At 39.5% G+C, this 18,267-nt stretch overlaps 1 protein-coding gene across 1 annotated transcript in view; it reads left to right on the top strand.

Annotated features, from left to right (window-relative positions):
* The window catches only part of LOC124788820 (venom carboxylesterase-6-like), a 184,084-nt gene that overhangs the window by 53,848 nt on the left and 111,969 nt on the right, over positions 1 to 18,267 (top strand). The window contains exon 2 of the mRNA XM_047256100.1: positions 12,973 to 13,107. Coding sequence (XP_047112056.1) covers positions 12,973 to 13,107 — 135 coding nt within the window. The remainder of the gene's footprint in view (positions 1 to 12,972; positions 13,108 to 18,267) is intronic.

Genomic DNA, 18,267 nt, shown 5'->3' with positions numbered 1-18,267 from the left:
CTAATAGTCCTACCGCTGAACATCTTGTTATCAGTGGACTGTAAATAGCTTATCGATATCTCCTGTCACCTGTTCTCGACATGAAACTTTTCACAAAGTAATCACGTAATTAAAGTCTGACAATCTATTACTGAAGGAGAGCGAAATGGATGTTATCTTCCGATCTCTCTTCTCCCTCTCTCCCTACCCATTACATTCCTCACTCAACCGTCGTACAGACGTGCCTATCTGCTGTAGAATTACTGACCGATGTTACGGTGTAGATCAGCCGCAGAAGAATGTGGAGCATACAGACAATCCGGCTTTTACTTATTCTGTTGTGGATGGCAACCTCGGTAAAGGTAAGTACTGCGATACCTACAACCAGTGTTTCATATACAGTATGTTTTTGTAGCTTTCCAGACATGCCACTGAACTTACTCTATTTGACTTCAAGATCCCCAGATACTGCAGTCATGTTTCTTTTGCCAGAATCAGTTAATGGACATAATTGTGTGATTGACATGATTGTTTGGTCCTTACACGGCTGAGCATCTCAGCATTTCATCTGACAGGTTTAAATTGCGACCATCTCCATTTTTAGCTATAATTTGTAAAGACTACATCATTAAACCAAATAACTTACCTGGCAGACTGAAAAAGTTTGCGATAGAAACCCCAAACCACCTGCCTTCCAGCGCAGCTCACGTACGAAAGTCGGTATAGAATAACAGTAAAACTCCAGTTAACGGTTGCACTGCTTGCAGACCATGAGGCGTTATGCTCAATGCCGCTTGGAGTGGGCAAAAGCAACGCTCTTATTTACGTACGAAGAAATGTAAAGGAAGAAGGAGCACTAGGCTTGAGCGTCCTGGCTATAACAAAGTAATTAGGGACGGATCACGGGGTCGAAATGGATAAATATGCGGAAGAAATTCAGTGTGTTTCTTACCAAAGATCCATCCCGAATTTAGCTGAATGGATTTACGAAAGCCACAGAAAAATCTTTATTTTTCATGTCTACGCATTTACAGTCATCTGCCGCTAGAGGACTCAGAACTGGAGCGTGTAACATGGCGTAGTATAATGTAACCATGTCTATGCGTGAGAAACAGTGTGCTGTAATCGAATTTCGAGTTCGGACACTTCGTCCTCACATGAACACCCCCTCCTTCAGCATGACAATACCGGATCGCACACGAGGATTGTGACATCTGCAACAGTCCGTTGCCTTGGGTTTAGTGTAGTCGATTATCCATAGGGTCCCGACTTGGCCCCATCCGATTTTCATCTGTTTCGAAGAACACATTTGAGGACTTTACTTCAGCAATGATGAAGAGGTACAAGCACAGGTAAGGTTGTAGCTTCATCAACAAAATCAAATATTCTGCAGTGATGATATCAGTAAAATGGTCTCTCGTCGGTGGAAATGTGTTCGTTGTCATGGTGAGTATTGAGAAATAAATAAATATATAGCTAAAGATGTAGATGTTAAAAACGTTAGTTTTATTTGGAAAGCTTCAGCTGTTTTTACACAATACCGATTGGAGTCCAATGTTGGAGCAGCTGAAGGTTGATCTACTTAGTGACGAGTTACAATACATACCTAACGTGATAGATGGGTGAGTGAACCAGGCAGATATCTAGTAAGTCATGCATACCTGAGTCCGTGAGCGCGATAACGAATTACTGCAGAGATGCTATGATGGACTGCGGCTCTTCTTCTTGATCTGGGCATGGATCCCGTCTTTTGTTGACCGCAAACTAAATGTAAATGTCTTTAAAATGGATTAATAAACCATAATGCAGACCTTTCGTATAAGAGCATGGCATATCTCGCAGCCATATTATTGTCTTGTATTTTGAAGAAAATCATTAAGATTTGCTAACCTGTACTGCTTGAAGCCCCAACTTGAACGAGGGTGTGAACAGCGTGGCAGATCATCTGAATAAAAACGATGGCAACATGTGTTAACAATATTTCAGGAATGATGGAAACAAATTTTTGTTTTAGTGTGCCAGGAATTACTGGAAGCCTTCCCAAAGTGTAATGGTGTGGTGGTAATTGAACTGAGCCCTACATGTTATTGGCAAATGCGGTGCTTTTCATAAAGAGCAGTAGTCGGCATCAATAATATACTTTTGTCCACATGAAGTGCTATTGTGAATATTTCCAATGTACTGGAGCGTAACCATTTTGAGAAGACTTTACCTTGCTACCAACAACCAGATAACTAAAATATTTCAATTCTGAAGTATGCAGGATTACGTAGAATAGTTCTGTTCAAATACAAACTTAGAGTGCTGTTGTGTTCGGTTTGGACGAAAAATTATTGAGCACTTTTGTTGACCATACTAATCAATGGTGTTCCACCAAGGGCTACGAAAGACTAAATAATATATCACGTAGACGAAGGATATTGTAATACTTACCATAAGCCACATGTGTGGCAAAATACAGAAAAAAGTACGTACGTCTCCGCCTCAGGCAGAGATGCATCTGCAAATACTCTTGTCTCCCATTGTACATAATTAAGATTCATTCTTTGATAAATTACCATCATCTAGCAAATAAAAATTGGAAGACGATAAATATTCTCCAGTGGTTTAATTTTTCTAAGGATTTTGACTCTATGAATGAAGTCGCACGCTTTTGTAAATCATAACATCACTGAATTATAGGGAAGGAAAACAAATATTTTGTTATAAACCCAGGTAACGTAAAAAATTAAAATGTTTTTGAGACTACGGAAAGGTAACGAACTAAGTGTGTAAGGGAACCCGTTATTCCGTTCATCGTCCACTTATTTAAGGGGAGTACGTATGTCCTATACCCACGTGTTAAATTTGCAATATTGATGACCCATTATCTCAAAACCTGTGACAAAGACATGAAATTTTTGGGATGTGTAGTATCACTCCTTTTCTGATTACTGAACCAGAATCAAAATGTACAAAGAAATAGTTAGCTAGTTCTGATTTTTTAAAAATGTTGTTCAATATTTTCTTTTAAAAATCCACTTTTTCTTCCGTAAGTAAAAAACCATTAGAGGTAGAGATGTTTTGGGAGGTTCAGTAGCTGCAGTATACTAAGCGGTAACATAGTGGAAATTAGAGATATGTATCTGTAATAGTTCCTGAGATAATGGGTCAAATAATTTTAAAAATGCCGTTTCCGGCAAATCAAGTTCAAACATTTTATTTAATATTAACTTACACATGGAGGCATGCCAGCTTCTAGAAACAGCCAGGCCCATAATCAGCATTATCTGGATCCTGTTCTTGACTATCCTGCAAACCTAGAAGCTTCCTTCTTTTCCCGCCTCTTGCTTCTTTAGTCATTTTCTCTGCTGCACGCTGGGCTTTCATGATCCTAAGTCGATCCATTCGCTGAAAGGCTTGCAGTGTGTTGGCACCTGGAGTGATACCAAGTTCCTCTAGTACCCCAATTCGTCCCTTTATACCATCATTAAACGTTATCGGATCATCACAAACGCCCAACCATAGAGTTTTCCTGCCAACAAAGACATTTTTTGGTATCATCATCATCATCATCATCATCATTTAAGACTGATTATGCCTTTCAGCGTTCGGTCTGGAGCATAGTCCCCCTTATAAAATTCCTCCATGATCCCCTATTCAGTGCTAACATTTTTTGGTATGCGGGTCCAAATTACATTATTGAAAGACTCATTCGGGTTTTGTGTTCGACCATGGAGACATTTAGAAAGAAGGTTTGGATCAGCTAATTCTCTATATATTGGTTTAATAGCTTCCATCACTGCAGATGGTATGCTATTTTTGTGCCTAAATTGTTCCTCGCTACCCGCTGCCTGAGCTTTGCGGTACTTGCACCATGAATCAGCACTAGGGGGACAAAGACCATGTATAGGCGTACCATCAGCGGAAGATTTGTGGAAGAATGTAGCCCACACTGCTCATTTTATCCCTTGTAGATCATGTCTATTCTTTCTTATTGCCATTCCATAATAATGCTTGAGTTAATCAATGTTTTTGTCTAAGTTTTCGTTTACCATTTAGAGGCCTTCCATCTGATAACTTCTCCTTTCCTTTTGTCTGCTTCAGTTTTTGGAGACGTGTTCCCATCTGTTTTTGAAGGTGGACCACACATTCAATCTTAACAATCTGTTATTACCATAAGGTTGGCTTTCCACTGCTGATTTGTAAGCTTTTGAAACACCATCCCCCAAGTACTCAGTGTAACGCACATCTCTCTCCTGTTGTGAACGTCTGAACATAGAAACAACTGCAGTAGCCTCCATACCCCCACTAGTTCCCTCCTAATTCTTAGCACAATTTGTTTTATGGCTTTCATTTGTTTCATCAACTGATTTACACTGATGACAGTATTTAGTTAGCACTTCAGTGTCTAAAACTTTACCTGTGTCAACACTAGTGACAGTTGCAACTGAATTTTTTTGATGCGTGACCTCTCTTTTGCCATATGCCATCAACTTCCACAGATAAGTCTGTTGTGTAATTATACTGCTTCTTTAGCAGCAGCTTTCACAGAAGCAACAGCAACAGATTTGACACATTCACCAACTGCTTCTGTGTACTTACTTGATCTGGTTGGTGGGTTTGGCAAGTTCAGCGTTGCACGTAATACTTCAGCTGCAGTCAATCCTTTCCCAATGCACCTCATTCCATGCAGGAATCTAACATTGCTCTCAAACAAGTCATTCTTGCTCTTTTCAGAAGTCCAAAATGATGTCGAGAGCCTGCAAACTTCGCACTGAATATCAAGTTTGTTAGCCAGTCCAGCCCAGTCCAGTCCTCAGAGATGCTAATTTGCCCACCACAAACCTTACATGACACAGCATCTTGCAAAACTTGTCCTAACACACTGAAATCTAAAAGAACATAACCTAAACTATTTTGATCTTTTCCAATAAATAAATCCTCATGGTCTCCAAGTTTCCTCTTCGAAGCACTAGTAGGCGTGTTCTTATCACGGATCTGTGAAAAATCTATTTCAGGATCAACACTGGATTCATGTTTTGTGATATACTGATTCCCATGGAAGTGTCGCTTCTTAAAACAGCCGTTTCTTTTCGTCATGTTGAAAAGAGGTATAAGAGCGTATAACAACACACCAAACCACCATGTTTTCAGCTCAAAACTTATGAAACACGACACCCACAAAGTAAATAAACAAAATGCATGTGCTATACCGCCATTTCTGTTTACACAGTGCATCCAACCTCTTAACACGAACATTAACATGATTTCAAGGAATAAATAGCTGCAAACCACAGCCTTCTAGATTGAATAGTTCAAGAGATAAAGGTAGTTAGGCGAGTCAGTGCAGAACGACCGGATAATTTTACACACACACTGTTAACTTTGAAATGATGAAAACTACACTTCCAATTGGAATTTTTCGACAAATAATGCATCACATTATTCAGGAGAGATCAAATATTAATAAGAGATAATAATCCGAAAATGTCCCTTTTTGACCAATTCCGCCATACGTACTCCCCTTAAGTGAGAGACGCCAATAACATGTAATTATGTACGAGAATGAATATTCATTCTGCAGTGGACGGTACTCTGATTTGAAAGTTTCTGGCAGATTAAAACTGCGTACTAGACCAGGGCTTGGAACCTGGGACTTTTCCTTTGAGAGCGTGTCATAAATCGTGCTCAGATACTCGGAAGAACACATGCCATCGAAAAGTGAAGGTGTCAGACTACAGTTCTAGTCCAGAACGAAGTTTGAGTCTTTTAGGAAGTTTCAAACTACACAGCTGTTTATAGAAGGAAATAGTGTATTTTGATGTATAAAGATAGGCATACAGAAGGTTTATAAAATTTAGTATCTCAATGTATCACCACATGATTTACACCAAAGTGATCAATATGTAGCTACAACAGAGCAGTATTGTCGATTCCAGGTACAGAAATTGCCTCATAGTTGTTGTTAGGAGATTCAGAACAAACAAATATTCTAACAAGCTAAAGCCTGCAAACCCGTACAGAATGAACAGCGATGGAATTTTGGCAATGTCGCATAAAAGCGTGCAAATGCGAGCAGGCCTGAGGGGATTTTCCACACTGTTGGACCACGAAGGTGTTGATCTGTACGTGCCTGGAAGCAACATATTGGCACAACAAACGTGCCATTAACCACTAAAAACTCTCATTGAGTGTAGCACAGTTATGAGCAATCTAGCAGCACCCTTCACGACGCCGGGGCCATGAAAGTCTCGACCATGTTATTCTAGAGATGGTGGTTATCGCTGAAGCAACCGTTTTTCAGTTATATTGATTTATTTCAACTCCAGTTTAACTGAACTACTAAAACTGCTCGAAATAACTGCTTTATGAAATAAGCCATTTTCTGTTTTTTATAATAAATGAACATAGAAATCGAACAAAGATTGAAAACTTTTGAGTACATCAGTTTCAAGATATGTAAAATCATAATATTAAAATAAACGGACAAGTAAAAGATAATTTAGAGCGTCCACCCTTCACTGTTTTTCTCTGAAAGTGGTAAGTAGTTATCTACTACAAAAAAAGTTACTAGTAATCTCATACTGATTCTAATATTTTAAACTGTGCTTAAATCATGCTGTAATCGAGAACCATACTGCTATTTGGAAATGACGAAGACACTACTGAAGGGAAAAAAACTGAGATTGAACTGCTATTTTTGGTGTTAATTTCTCTGATTCCATAGCGTACAAGCTGAAAAACGCATACTATGTAGACATAGGCAGCAGATCAGCTGCTATTTTCGTTGCAAACAGTGAATGAATTTTTGTTACGTTTGACATTTTCTCCTTATATATTGCCACAAGTTGGTTGTGGCTCCTCCAGTTTTTAACCTTTTAAAGCAAACAGAGCGTTGTACTTCATTGGTACCATACTTCATAAAATTACTCCCAGACTAGGGACGGTGCCATTCTGTAACAGAGCTGGTGTCCGACGACAGCAGAGAGAAACTACCACACAGACGAGATGGGGGTAAGTCTTGCAAATCGCATGCGCAAGCGTGCCATCTTACAGGCTACGCCACCTGGTAACAGGTATATTATTGTCTCACCACTGCTGTACCAGTTCTACTGCTCTCTTCTGTTGACATTGTTATTCGCTTTTCCTATTTTCTGTAATAACGCAACATTTCGAAGCAATGGAAATTTTACGAATAAAATTTATATGTTCTGTAAAAAAGGCGTATTTAAAAACGAAAAAACTTTGCACTGCTGCTACAGCTAATTGATGTTTCGTTTTTTACTCAGTTAATAGTAAAAAATAAAAACATGTCTTATAACCGAGACCGAAGTACCCAACCATGAAACTGGAGCAGTACAACAGATGAGCCATTTCCATGTTTTACAGTAGCAGCCTAACTTCTGCCTTAGAGGGCAGTAGTTGGCGACCAGGGTGGACCTCTGCAAGAACCCTGGCAGATGTTCGCGTCGCTCGCACTTCTAGCACATGGACACATAGTGACACCCGGAACATGGTTGCTGTGTGAAGCAACCAGAGCTAGCAACGCACGTCGCATACGTCACACGTCACCGGTCTTCCGCTGCTGACGGCATAGCCAGCAGACCCAGCGCCTGCAGCACTTCCATCATTGAGTGCAGGGCCGGTCTAGATTTCGGCTCGTGAACGGCACTCTGCCAAGAGTACCATAGCGCTCAGCCTCACTGCACACTCCCCCACCGCCACACTACGCTGTCTGAGCGGAAGGAGGGGAGACAGGGGGAAACTGCGAAAGCATCACATTTAAATGGCAGCGCAGTCACACTGCATATTACTTGATTTTATACGTGACATTTCTCAACAACACAGATCGCAAACACATTTTCAGCATTGTTTAATTGTAAGAGATAATATAATTTTTATCTGCTACAAACTGACGGAGTATGGAGAGACGCAGACAATTTCACAGATTTTTAGAACTCAGGTTGCCACATAATCGTGACTTTATTTGGTTTTAAAATTGAGGAAAAGTCTTTCACACAAATTATGGAGGCGAGGAAATTCTACTTGAGGACAGCAATGTAGACATCATACAAAGTTTTAACGTAAACGGATTTGCCATTAAAGCAGGAATTACCTTGCAGATCAATCAGTTACATCTGCTCGTGGACACGAGCGCTTTCAACTGAAAGGGCAAACCGTCTAGATAGCCGTTCAAAAACAGATATGACATCGGCAGTGTTCTCAAAAAGATTAGCAAACGAGCCCTGTAATTCTTTCAAGACCACAATGAATTCTTCAAACCTCGCGTTTGCTTTAATGGCAGTGAGCTTGGGGAACTGACCTTGGTTTCTCAGGAAGTGTCCCTTCTATAAAGTGATTTTTTAAAAACATTTCCCCATCAGATCGGAAAGAAGTTGTTTCTCACGTTGCAATGTTTTACTGTGGACAGAGTGCAGTCTAGTGCACTTAAAATACGACGCATACAATGCATTCTGGGTGCTATAATTGTCGTACCTGAACAACTTTTTTCGTCGTAAATTCAACAATAGTGAGTTTTAAATTGAAACATCGTTCCAGACTTGCTCCTTGTCTTAACCAACCTACTTTGCACCAATATATAATGTCCCCATAGTTTTGGTTTTATTCCAACGAAATAATATTGCGTGCGGCTTTAGAAATTTTACTATTTGTAGCACTAATTACTTCTCGTGCTCAATGCCTGCAAAGTCTAGCACGAAGTACCTCTTGTATAGAACAGTGAATCCTATCTATCGTTGTAATTTGTTGCTCTTTCATTAGCAGCTAAATCTTTCAATTATTTGTGCATGGTATTGTAATATCGTTTCACAGCAAATTTCCAGTACATGTCGCTTATGTGACTGCTCAATTTATACTGAGAATACTCGTCTCTCTAATCTGTCATTCCCATTCATTTTTAAAGGGTTGTGATGATAGTTCGCTAGACTACCCCTTTTTGTGCAAACAGCCACGGGACTTGTCAAAGTCCTTCACGCCACGAACAAGTAGCGAAGGGAAAACAGATCGAGACCACGATTCTGTCGAACTGACGATAGTTGTGCCGACCGAAAAATGCAGCACCGCAGTAGTAAATGAAATGTCGCTCCAGACAAACCGAGCCATGGCCCGCGCGCGGCCCCTACACGTCGCCCGGGTGAAGTGTGGCACGCCGTGGCCGGCGCTCTTGTAGTGCGAAACTCAGTAAAGATGATTTACTTTACAGCTGAGGTTTCCTAGCCATCACTGGCTAACACAACCACCTCACCACTCCGCCACTCCACCATCTCAACACCGTAGCGGTCCTTTTTATCCCTGGTCGCTGCAGTATGTTCACTCGCTAATTTAGTATCTCACTGAATTTTGTAAGGACCAAAGATTGCCTATCAAGTCTTTCGCTCAGAAGTAAGGAATGTGAGCATAAATAAATCTCACATGTCACATACTGAACAGACTAAGTATCCTAACGTCGGCTTTGCAATATATTCACCAGTTAATTGTAATTAATGTCTATAGTATAAATTTATGGAGACGACCAATGGCTTAGCAATTGAAAACATAACATAGAGAGATATTCTGCAGTTTCATTTCAATTTATCAGCAGCTATACTAAAAAGAGTGCCTTAATTCAAGTAATTTATCCTCAGTAACTACTCAAAATGATCAAAATAGACATCGTAAGGATGAAACGGCAGAGATTCACTGATAAGTGGAAATCAAAATACGGAATAGTGCTTATACTAATTGCAAGCAATGATACATAAAGTTTCCTGCCGTTAATGTTTTGTATTATTTACGGCAATTCCAAAGTGCTAATGAAAGCCTGTAAAGAGTAAACAGTTGACAAAAGTTGCACAACGAAAGACGTAATGACCATGCAAAGGGGAAGATATGTCATGGAGGTTGGAACATTGTGTGTATTACTCTCTTAGAGACTGTACCGTGCTCCCTACGACTGATACAATCTCGTTATAGTATTTACTATAGCAAAAGATATTCTACAGGTAAACTGACACCGAAATACCAGTAAATAAATAAATAAATAATGGTCAAGATATAAATTTGCTGAATAAAAATCACTGAAGAAGTTCTGATTTACATTGTTAATGTTGACTCTTAACTGCGAATGCTATCGATAGTGACTGCTGCGTCATGGAAGTTCAAGATTACGGATATAATCATTCAATGCATTTACGGTGCTGTAATCCAACATAAAAAAATTGTTCAAATGGCTCTGAGCACTATCTGAGGTCATCAGTCCCCTTGAACTTAGAACTACTTAAACCTAACTAACCAAGGACATAACACACATCCATGCCCGAGGCAGGATTCGAACCTGCGACCGGAGCAGTCGCGCGGTTGTGGACTGAAGCGCCTAGAACCGCTCGGTCACAGCGGCCAGCAATTCAACATCAACAGGTATGAAACTTCGTAGCAGATTGAAACTGTTGTTGGACCGGGACTCGATCGTGGGATCCTTTATCTTCCCTGGCGAAGTTCTCTACTGCTAGCTATCCCTTTCCTGTTCCATTAGCAAACCCCTAGCGAGGAAAAAACGACTGTCCGTATGCTTCTGTACGAGCCTTTATGTCCCTTATACTCTGTTTGAGGTCGTACGACGCAAAATGTACGATGATGGCAGTGGAATTGTTCTGCAATCTGCCGATCCTCTAAACATTAGCTATTTTTCACGAAAAGAACGTCATCTTCTCGCCAGGAGTTTCCGTTTGGGTTAGAAAAGCGTTTCCGTGATACTCGCATTTTGATCTAACATACTGGTAGCAAATCGCTTTGCATCATCGTTGATTATAAATCACTCAGACTAAATTGCAATGGTTTGCAGCAATACGTCATACTAGTCTAACAATATGTCATCCTAGTCTCCTGGAAATTTCACCGACAGTAGTGTCTTTCGGAATCACACTAAGATTAAACTGTTATACTGTGATGCAATCTCGTTACAGTATTTACTATGGCAAAAGACATTCTACAAGTGAACTGGCACGCAAATACCAATAAATAAATAAATAAATGAACAATATATCAATTTGCTGAACAAAAATCACCAAATAAGTACTACATTACGCTTTGAATGTTCGCGATTTTCGGGGCAGAATAGCAGGCAAAATACCCAATATATAAAAAAGTACATAACAAAATATAACACTCATGGTTTAACAACTATACTTAAATAACGGAGAAAAGAAATTTGGAAAGTGCTGCTAAATAATGCTGCACAGTTAAACAACCAAACTAATACCCTGACAAAAAAAAATCGCAACACCAGGAAGGTATTGCGTAACATAAACGATGCGGGTAGCCATGTTCCTACATATGAAAGATGATGTCAGTTCGTGCCATTCTGAGGATGTAAATCAGGTTTGCTTTAAATACACGCTGTTACGGTCGTGAGTGTTAGTTACGTTTGAGAGTGGACGAGATGAGTCGGTTGGTCAAGAAAATTTATAAGGGACAAAAACCCCTTTACTAACATCTCACTGAGTTGGAACGAGGTCATGTAATAAGGCTGCGAGAACCTGAGTGTTCCTTCTGCGATAATACAGGGAGACTTGGCAGGAATTTAGCCATTGTATATAAGTACTGGCAGCGATGGTCATGAAAATGCACGGTCGCAAGAAGACCAGTCTCCGGATGGCCATGTGGCACTACCAAGAGAGAAGGGCACCACAGTCGCAACAAACTGTTACAAATAGGTTATTTCACAGACAGTTCCAAGCCAGACGCCTCTTAGTGTGCATTCCACTGCCCCTAAACCACCACCATTTGCGATTTCAGTGGTGTCAAGCGAGAGCTCATTGGAGGTGATGGTGGAGGTCTGTTGTGTTTTCTAATGAAAGTTGGTTCAGCCTCGGTGCCAGCGATAGCCATGTGTCGGTTAGGAGGAGGCCACCTGAGGGCCTGCAACCAATCTGTGTGCGTGGTAGAGACGCTCGACCTACACCTAGAGTTATGGTCTGGGGAGTGATTTCCTATGACAGCAGGAACACACTCGCAGTTATACCGCGAACCCTGACTGCAAAACCGTACGTCAGCCTGGCAATTCGGCCTGTTGTGCTGCCATTCATGAACATCGTCCCGTGGGAGATTTTCCCGCTGGATAACGCTCGCCCACATACCGCTGTTGTAGCCCAAGCTGCTCTACAGAGTGTCGGCATGTTGCCTTGGCCTGCTCGATCAACGGATCTGTCTCTAGTCGCTCACGTATGTGACATCATTTGCCGACAACTTCAGCGTCATCCAAGACCAGCATTAACCGTTCCAGTATTTACCGACCAAGTGCAACGGGCATGGAATTCCAACCTACAAACTGACATCTGGCACCTGTACAACTCAAGGCAAGCACGGGTGCATGCTTGCATTCAACGTTCTGTCAGTTACACCGATTACTAACGTACCAGCGTTTCTATTTTCGAATGGCTTATCTAGCGCTTATATTAACCTGTTTTCTAGCAGTGTTGTATCACTTAAATATGTTACCTAGACAAATGTATTCCCGAAATTTTATTAATCTACATTGATTATTTTTTGAGATTGCTGTATTTTTCCGTCAGTGTAATAAGCCAGTAGAGGAAACATGGTGTTCAACAAACTAATCACATTTCTCGTACTGACATGTTATAAATAAGGCTTTTTGTTTACAAGTAAATATTTATCTAGATACTGCGGAGAATTGGTCATCAACCAAACAAAAAAATGATTCAAATGGCTCTGAGCACTATGGAACTTAACTGCTGAGGTCATCAGTCCCCTAGAACTTAGAACTGCTTAAACCTAACTGACCTAAAGACATCACACACATCCATGTCCGAGGCAGGATTCGAACCTGCGACCGTAGCGGTCGCGCGGTTCCAGACTGTAGCGCCTAGAACCGCTCGGCCAACCCGGACGGCTCAACCAAACAGTTTCCATATTTAAAACATAAACAGATTTAAGATTTTGTATTTTGAATTTTTTGTGACGTTCGCTTACTCAAATGTAACAACGCTACGACAGGGTGACGAGGTGCTGGTGGCCGTGCAGGAGGGCGTACTGAGAGGCAGCACAGCCACGAGCGCCTACAACACGACGTACTCCGCCTTCCTGGGCATTCCGTACGCCGAGCCGCCGGTTGGCGACCTACGCTTCGAGGTGAGTGGCCACAGGCACGGCTCTTGTTTCATTATTATTTCTCTTTCCTGTCTCAGACGTTACGTCTGGTTAAAAATAGAAAGTGACGCGGACCTTGATCAAGTGTGACTTCCTTTTAACTGTACGGTATATGTTACATTGTATTTAAGAACTTTCGGGTAATTGAACATGTATCAATAACTACAGATTTCTGTAGTTGTATATGTACGTTTGGATGTAGCTGTATTGCGTTGATGTGCTGGTGGATATTGTGTGGTATGACTCCTGTAGCTGATAGTATAATTGGTATAATGTCAACTTTATCCTGATGCCACATGTCCTTGACTTCCTCAGCCAGTTGGATGTATTTTTCAATTTTTTCTCCTGTTTTCTTCTGTATATTTGTTGTATTGGGTATGGATATTTCGATTAGTTGTGTTAATTTCTTCTTTTTATAGGTGAGTATGATGTCAGGTTTGTTATGTGGAGTTGTTTTATCTGTTATAATGGTTCTGTTGCAGTTTAATTTGTATTCATCGTTATCCAGTATATTTTGTGGTGCATACTTGTATGTGGGAACGTGTTGTTTTATTAGTTTATGTTCTATGGCAAGTTGTTGATGTATTATTTTTGCTACATTGTTATGTCTTCTGGGGTACTCTGTATTTGCTAGTATTGTACATCCGCTTGTGATGTGATCTACTGTTTCTATTTGTTGTTTGCAAAGTCTGCATTTAATTGTTGTGGTATTGGGATCTTTAATAATATGCTTGCTGTAATATCTGGCGTTTATTGTTTGATCCTGTATTGCAATCATGAATCCTTCCGTCTCACTGTGTATATTGCCTTTTCTTAGCCATGTGTTGGATGCGTCTTAATCGATGTGTGGCTGTGTTAGATGATACGGTTGCTTACCATGTAGTGTTTTCTTTATCCAATTTACTTACTTCGTATCTGTTGATGTTATGTGATCTAAAGGGTTGTAGAAGTGGTTATGAAATTACAATGGTGTAGCCGATGTATTTATATGAGTGATTGCTTTGTGTATTTCGCTAGTTACTGCCCGTTCTATAAAGAGTTTTCTTACATTGTCTATCTGTCCATAACGAAGGTTTTTGATGTCGATAAATCCCCTTCCTCCTTCCTTTCTGCTTAATGTGAATCTTTCTGTTGCTGAACGTATGTGATGTATTCAATATTTGTGGCATTATGATGGTGTAAGTGTATTGAGTGCTTCTAGGTCTGTGTTACTCCATGTCACTACTCCAAATGAGTAGGTCAATATTGGTATAGCATAGGTATTTATAGCTTTTGTCTTGTTTCTTGCTGTCAATTCTGTTTTCAGTATTTTTGTTAATCTTTGTCTATATTTTTCTTTTAGTTCTTCTTTAATATTTGTATTATCTATTCCTATTTTTTGTCTGTATCCTAGATATTTATAGGCATCTGTTTTTTCCATCGCTTCTATGCAGTCGCTGTGGTTATCCAATACGTAATCTTCTTGTTTAGTGTGTTTTCCCTAGACTACGCTATTTTTCTTACATTTATCTGTTCCAAAAGCCATATTTATATCATTGCTGAATACTTCTGTTATCTTTAGTAATTGGTTGAGTTGTTGATTTGTTGCTGCCAGTAGTTTTAGATCATCCATGTATAGCAAATGTGTGATTTTGTGTTGGTATGTTCCAGTAATATAGTATCCATAATTTGTATTATTTAGCTTGTTGGATAGTGGGTTCAGAGCAAGGCAGAACCAGAAAGGACTTAATGAGTCTCCTTGGTATATTCCACGCTTGATCTGTATTGGCTGTGATGTGATATTATTTTAATATGTTTGGATATTAAGTGTGGTTTTCCAATTTTTCATTACTATGTTTAGGAACTGTATCAATTTAGGATCTACTTTGTATATTTCCAATATTTGTAGTAACTATGAGTGGGGTACACTATCAAAAGCTTTTTGGTAATCAATGTAGGCGTAGTGCAGCGACCTTTGTTTAGTTTTAGCTTGATATGTCACCTCTGCATCTATTATCAGTTGCTCTTTACATCCTCGTGCTCCTTTGCAACAGGCTTTTTGTTCTTCATTTATAATTTTGTTCTGTGTTGTATGTGTCATTAATTACTGTGTAATGACTGAAATTAATATTTTGTATATTGTTGGTAGGCATGTTATGGGGCGATATTTTGCGGGGTTTGGTGTGTCTGCTTGATCTTTAGGTTTCAGATAAGTTATTCGATGTGTAAGTGTGTCAGGGAATGTGTATGGGTCTGCAATGTAACTGTTAAATAATTTAGTTAGATGTGAATGTGTTGAGGTGAACTTCTTTAGCCAGAAATTTGTTATTTTATCTTTTCCAGGGGCTTTCCAATTTTGCGTAGAATTAATTGCTCGGGTGACTTTATGTTGCAAAATTATCACTTCAGGCAGTTGTGGTATCATCTTGTATGTGTCTGTTTCTGCTTGTATCCACCATGCATGCCTGTTACGTCGTACCGGGTTTGACCATATGTTGCTCCAGAAGTGTTCCATGTCTGTTACGTTTGGTGGATTGTCTATTTTAATGTGTGTGTTATCTATTGTCTGATAAAATTTCTTTTGGTTTGTGTTGCATGTTTTGTTTTGTTTCCCTCTATTTTCAATTTTTTTTGTATCTTCTAAGTCGTGTGGCCAATGCTAGTAATTTCTGCTTCTTTTAATCTAATTACTCTATCGCTTCTTGTTGTGAGATTTTATCTAACCTTTTTCGTTTTTTCTCTGATATTTCATTTCTTATTAATTGTGTTAGCTGTCCGATGTCTTTTCTCAGTTTTTCTATTCTGATCTGTAGCCTGTGTTGACATGCTGGTTTTGTGGGTTTCTTCTGTGTGTTGGTTTGTTCTGATCTCTGCCTAGTGTGTATATTTAGTGTAGTGAGTGCTCCTGTATAAACCAGTAGCTGTAACTCTTCCATAGTTGAATTTTCATTTATTTTGTTGTGTATGATTGTGTTGATAGTTGTTATTGTTGTTTCGACTTGTGGGTTATTTGGTGGTCTATGCAAGAATGGTCTAATGTCTGTATTTGTGTCTTTGTATTCTATATATGTTAGTTCAAATTTTTCTTCTATATCTAACATGTGTGTCACTTCATGTTCTATTTGTGCTTGTTCTGGTGACCGTCTTAAGATTTCGTTTTCCTCTGATTGTTTAATTGATGCGTGGTGTTCTTTGTTTGTTTGCTCTGGGATGTTTGAGTCCATTACTGTATTTTCTTCTTCTTCTGATTGCACAATATTTTGTTCCAGTATTTGTTGTACCTGTTGTTTGATGTTTTCTAATTCTGACTGGGGTATCCTGTTATTTTTTATTATTACACGGATCTGATCAGCTAGTCGTCGTTCTGTTAAATATTTTAATTCTGGGTATCTGGTAATAAATGTTGTGTATACTTGTGATCTGTATCCAGTTGTGTTGGTTCCTAAGTTTGTTGCTTGGTAATAACAGAACATGAGGTGTCGGTTAACTTCATCTGACCATCTCATCCTCTGTCTTTGTTTTCGTTCTAGAGTGGTTGCAGGAAGCATGTCCTGCAAAACACCTCTATTTGGATTTAAATAATTTTCCGTGTGACTAGCAGTGTCGTTGCCATTGTGGACGGGCATAGGGTTCAAGCGTCGTCGCCGACCATGACAGCGCTGGTCCGAGGCTTCATTAGTTCTGTCCTGAACCAACTAATCACACTAAAAGGGAGGTTAGCCCTATTAGTGGTTTGTTCTTTTCGTCGCCTTTTACGATTGGCAGAACATACCGGAGGCCTATTCTTTTCCCGGGCCTTATTATTATTATTCTTCTTTAAATCTCGCTTGCAATGAGATAAGTTTCTCTCAGGTATGTTCACGGAGAGCTGCGAATGATACATGAACGAGTTACAGAAAAATGGTTGATAGTCAAAGAAATGTAACATTTTATGAATGTTTGCTGGCTGAGCGAACGTATGCCAGACGAGTGAAGTGAATCCTATTTATAAGAATGGCGATAAAACACAATGCCAAAATTTCCGAGGAATAAGTGTAGAAAATTCCTACAGCAAACTGTATGCTAAATTATGAACAAGAGATTGGTACCAATAGCAGAAGCGCAACTATTAGAGGTAGAACATGGTTGTAGAAAAGGTAGATCATGTTCGGACTGTCTTTTCATTCTGGCGCAAGTAACCGAGAAAAGACGGGGAATTTAATTGTCAACTTACTACGAATTTATCGATTATGAAAAGGCGTTTGACAAAGTAAAGCGTAAAATGCTATGGGAATCACTTAAGGCGTTGGGAGTTCCAGCACAAGCATTATATAAAAATAATAATAAAAGGATCCGTCCTCTGAGGAACGGGACAGCTGCCGATATCAATCAAGGGGTCAGGCAAGGCGGCAAAGGCCCCCCATCCTCCCTTTAATGTTTACATTTACGATATAGTTTGTAAATGATTGATTTTATTAAATAACGCATTAAGAAGTGATAATTTTAATTTTATGACGATATTGTTTGCTGATGATCAGATTATAATAGAAGAATCTGGAGAAAAATTTCAAATTTCAGTACATAAACTGAGTCAAACTGCCGCTAAATATGGAATGACAGTGTTGACAGATAAAACAAAAGTGATGGCCTTTCAAGGATTGGAGTCCATAAGAGCCAAAATCATTGTAGATGGGCAAATAACTGAACAAGTTAGAGAATTTAAATATTCAGGATGCGTTTTTAAATGTCTCAATCCAGATAATGTAGAGCTCAAACCAGCCAGATTTAAACATTTCTGTGGAACTACACAGCATACATTAAATCATAACTTACGGAAAGAACCATTAATTAAACTCTACAAAGTAATTGTGTTACCTTTGATGCTGTATGGTAGCGAATATTGGACCCTAACATCTGATCAGTTACGGCAAATCGAATCATCAGAGATAAAATTCCTCCGCTTTTCAGCGGGATATTCATTGCTTGACCATAAAAGAAATCACGATATTAGAGAAGAACTAAAAGCTGAAGCTGTTACAAATATAATTGAAAAATACCTAATGAACTGAAAAGACCATGTTCAGAGTATGTCTAATGATACAATAACTTAAGCGGCAATCTAATATAACACAACCAGTAAGAGGAACGTTGGACGACCCTTACAGAAATAGTGTGAACTGTTTT

This window comes from Schistocerca piceifrons, chromosome 3, assembly GCF_021461385.2.
Source record: "Schistocerca piceifrons isolate TAMUIC-IGC-003096 chromosome 3, iqSchPice1.1, whole genome shotgun sequence".
Taxonomy (NCBI): domain Eukaryota; kingdom Metazoa; phylum Arthropoda; class Insecta; order Orthoptera; family Acrididae; genus Schistocerca; species Schistocerca piceifrons.
Note: the sequence above shows the minus strand (reverse complement) of the source record. Positions and strands in the feature narration are given on the sequence as shown.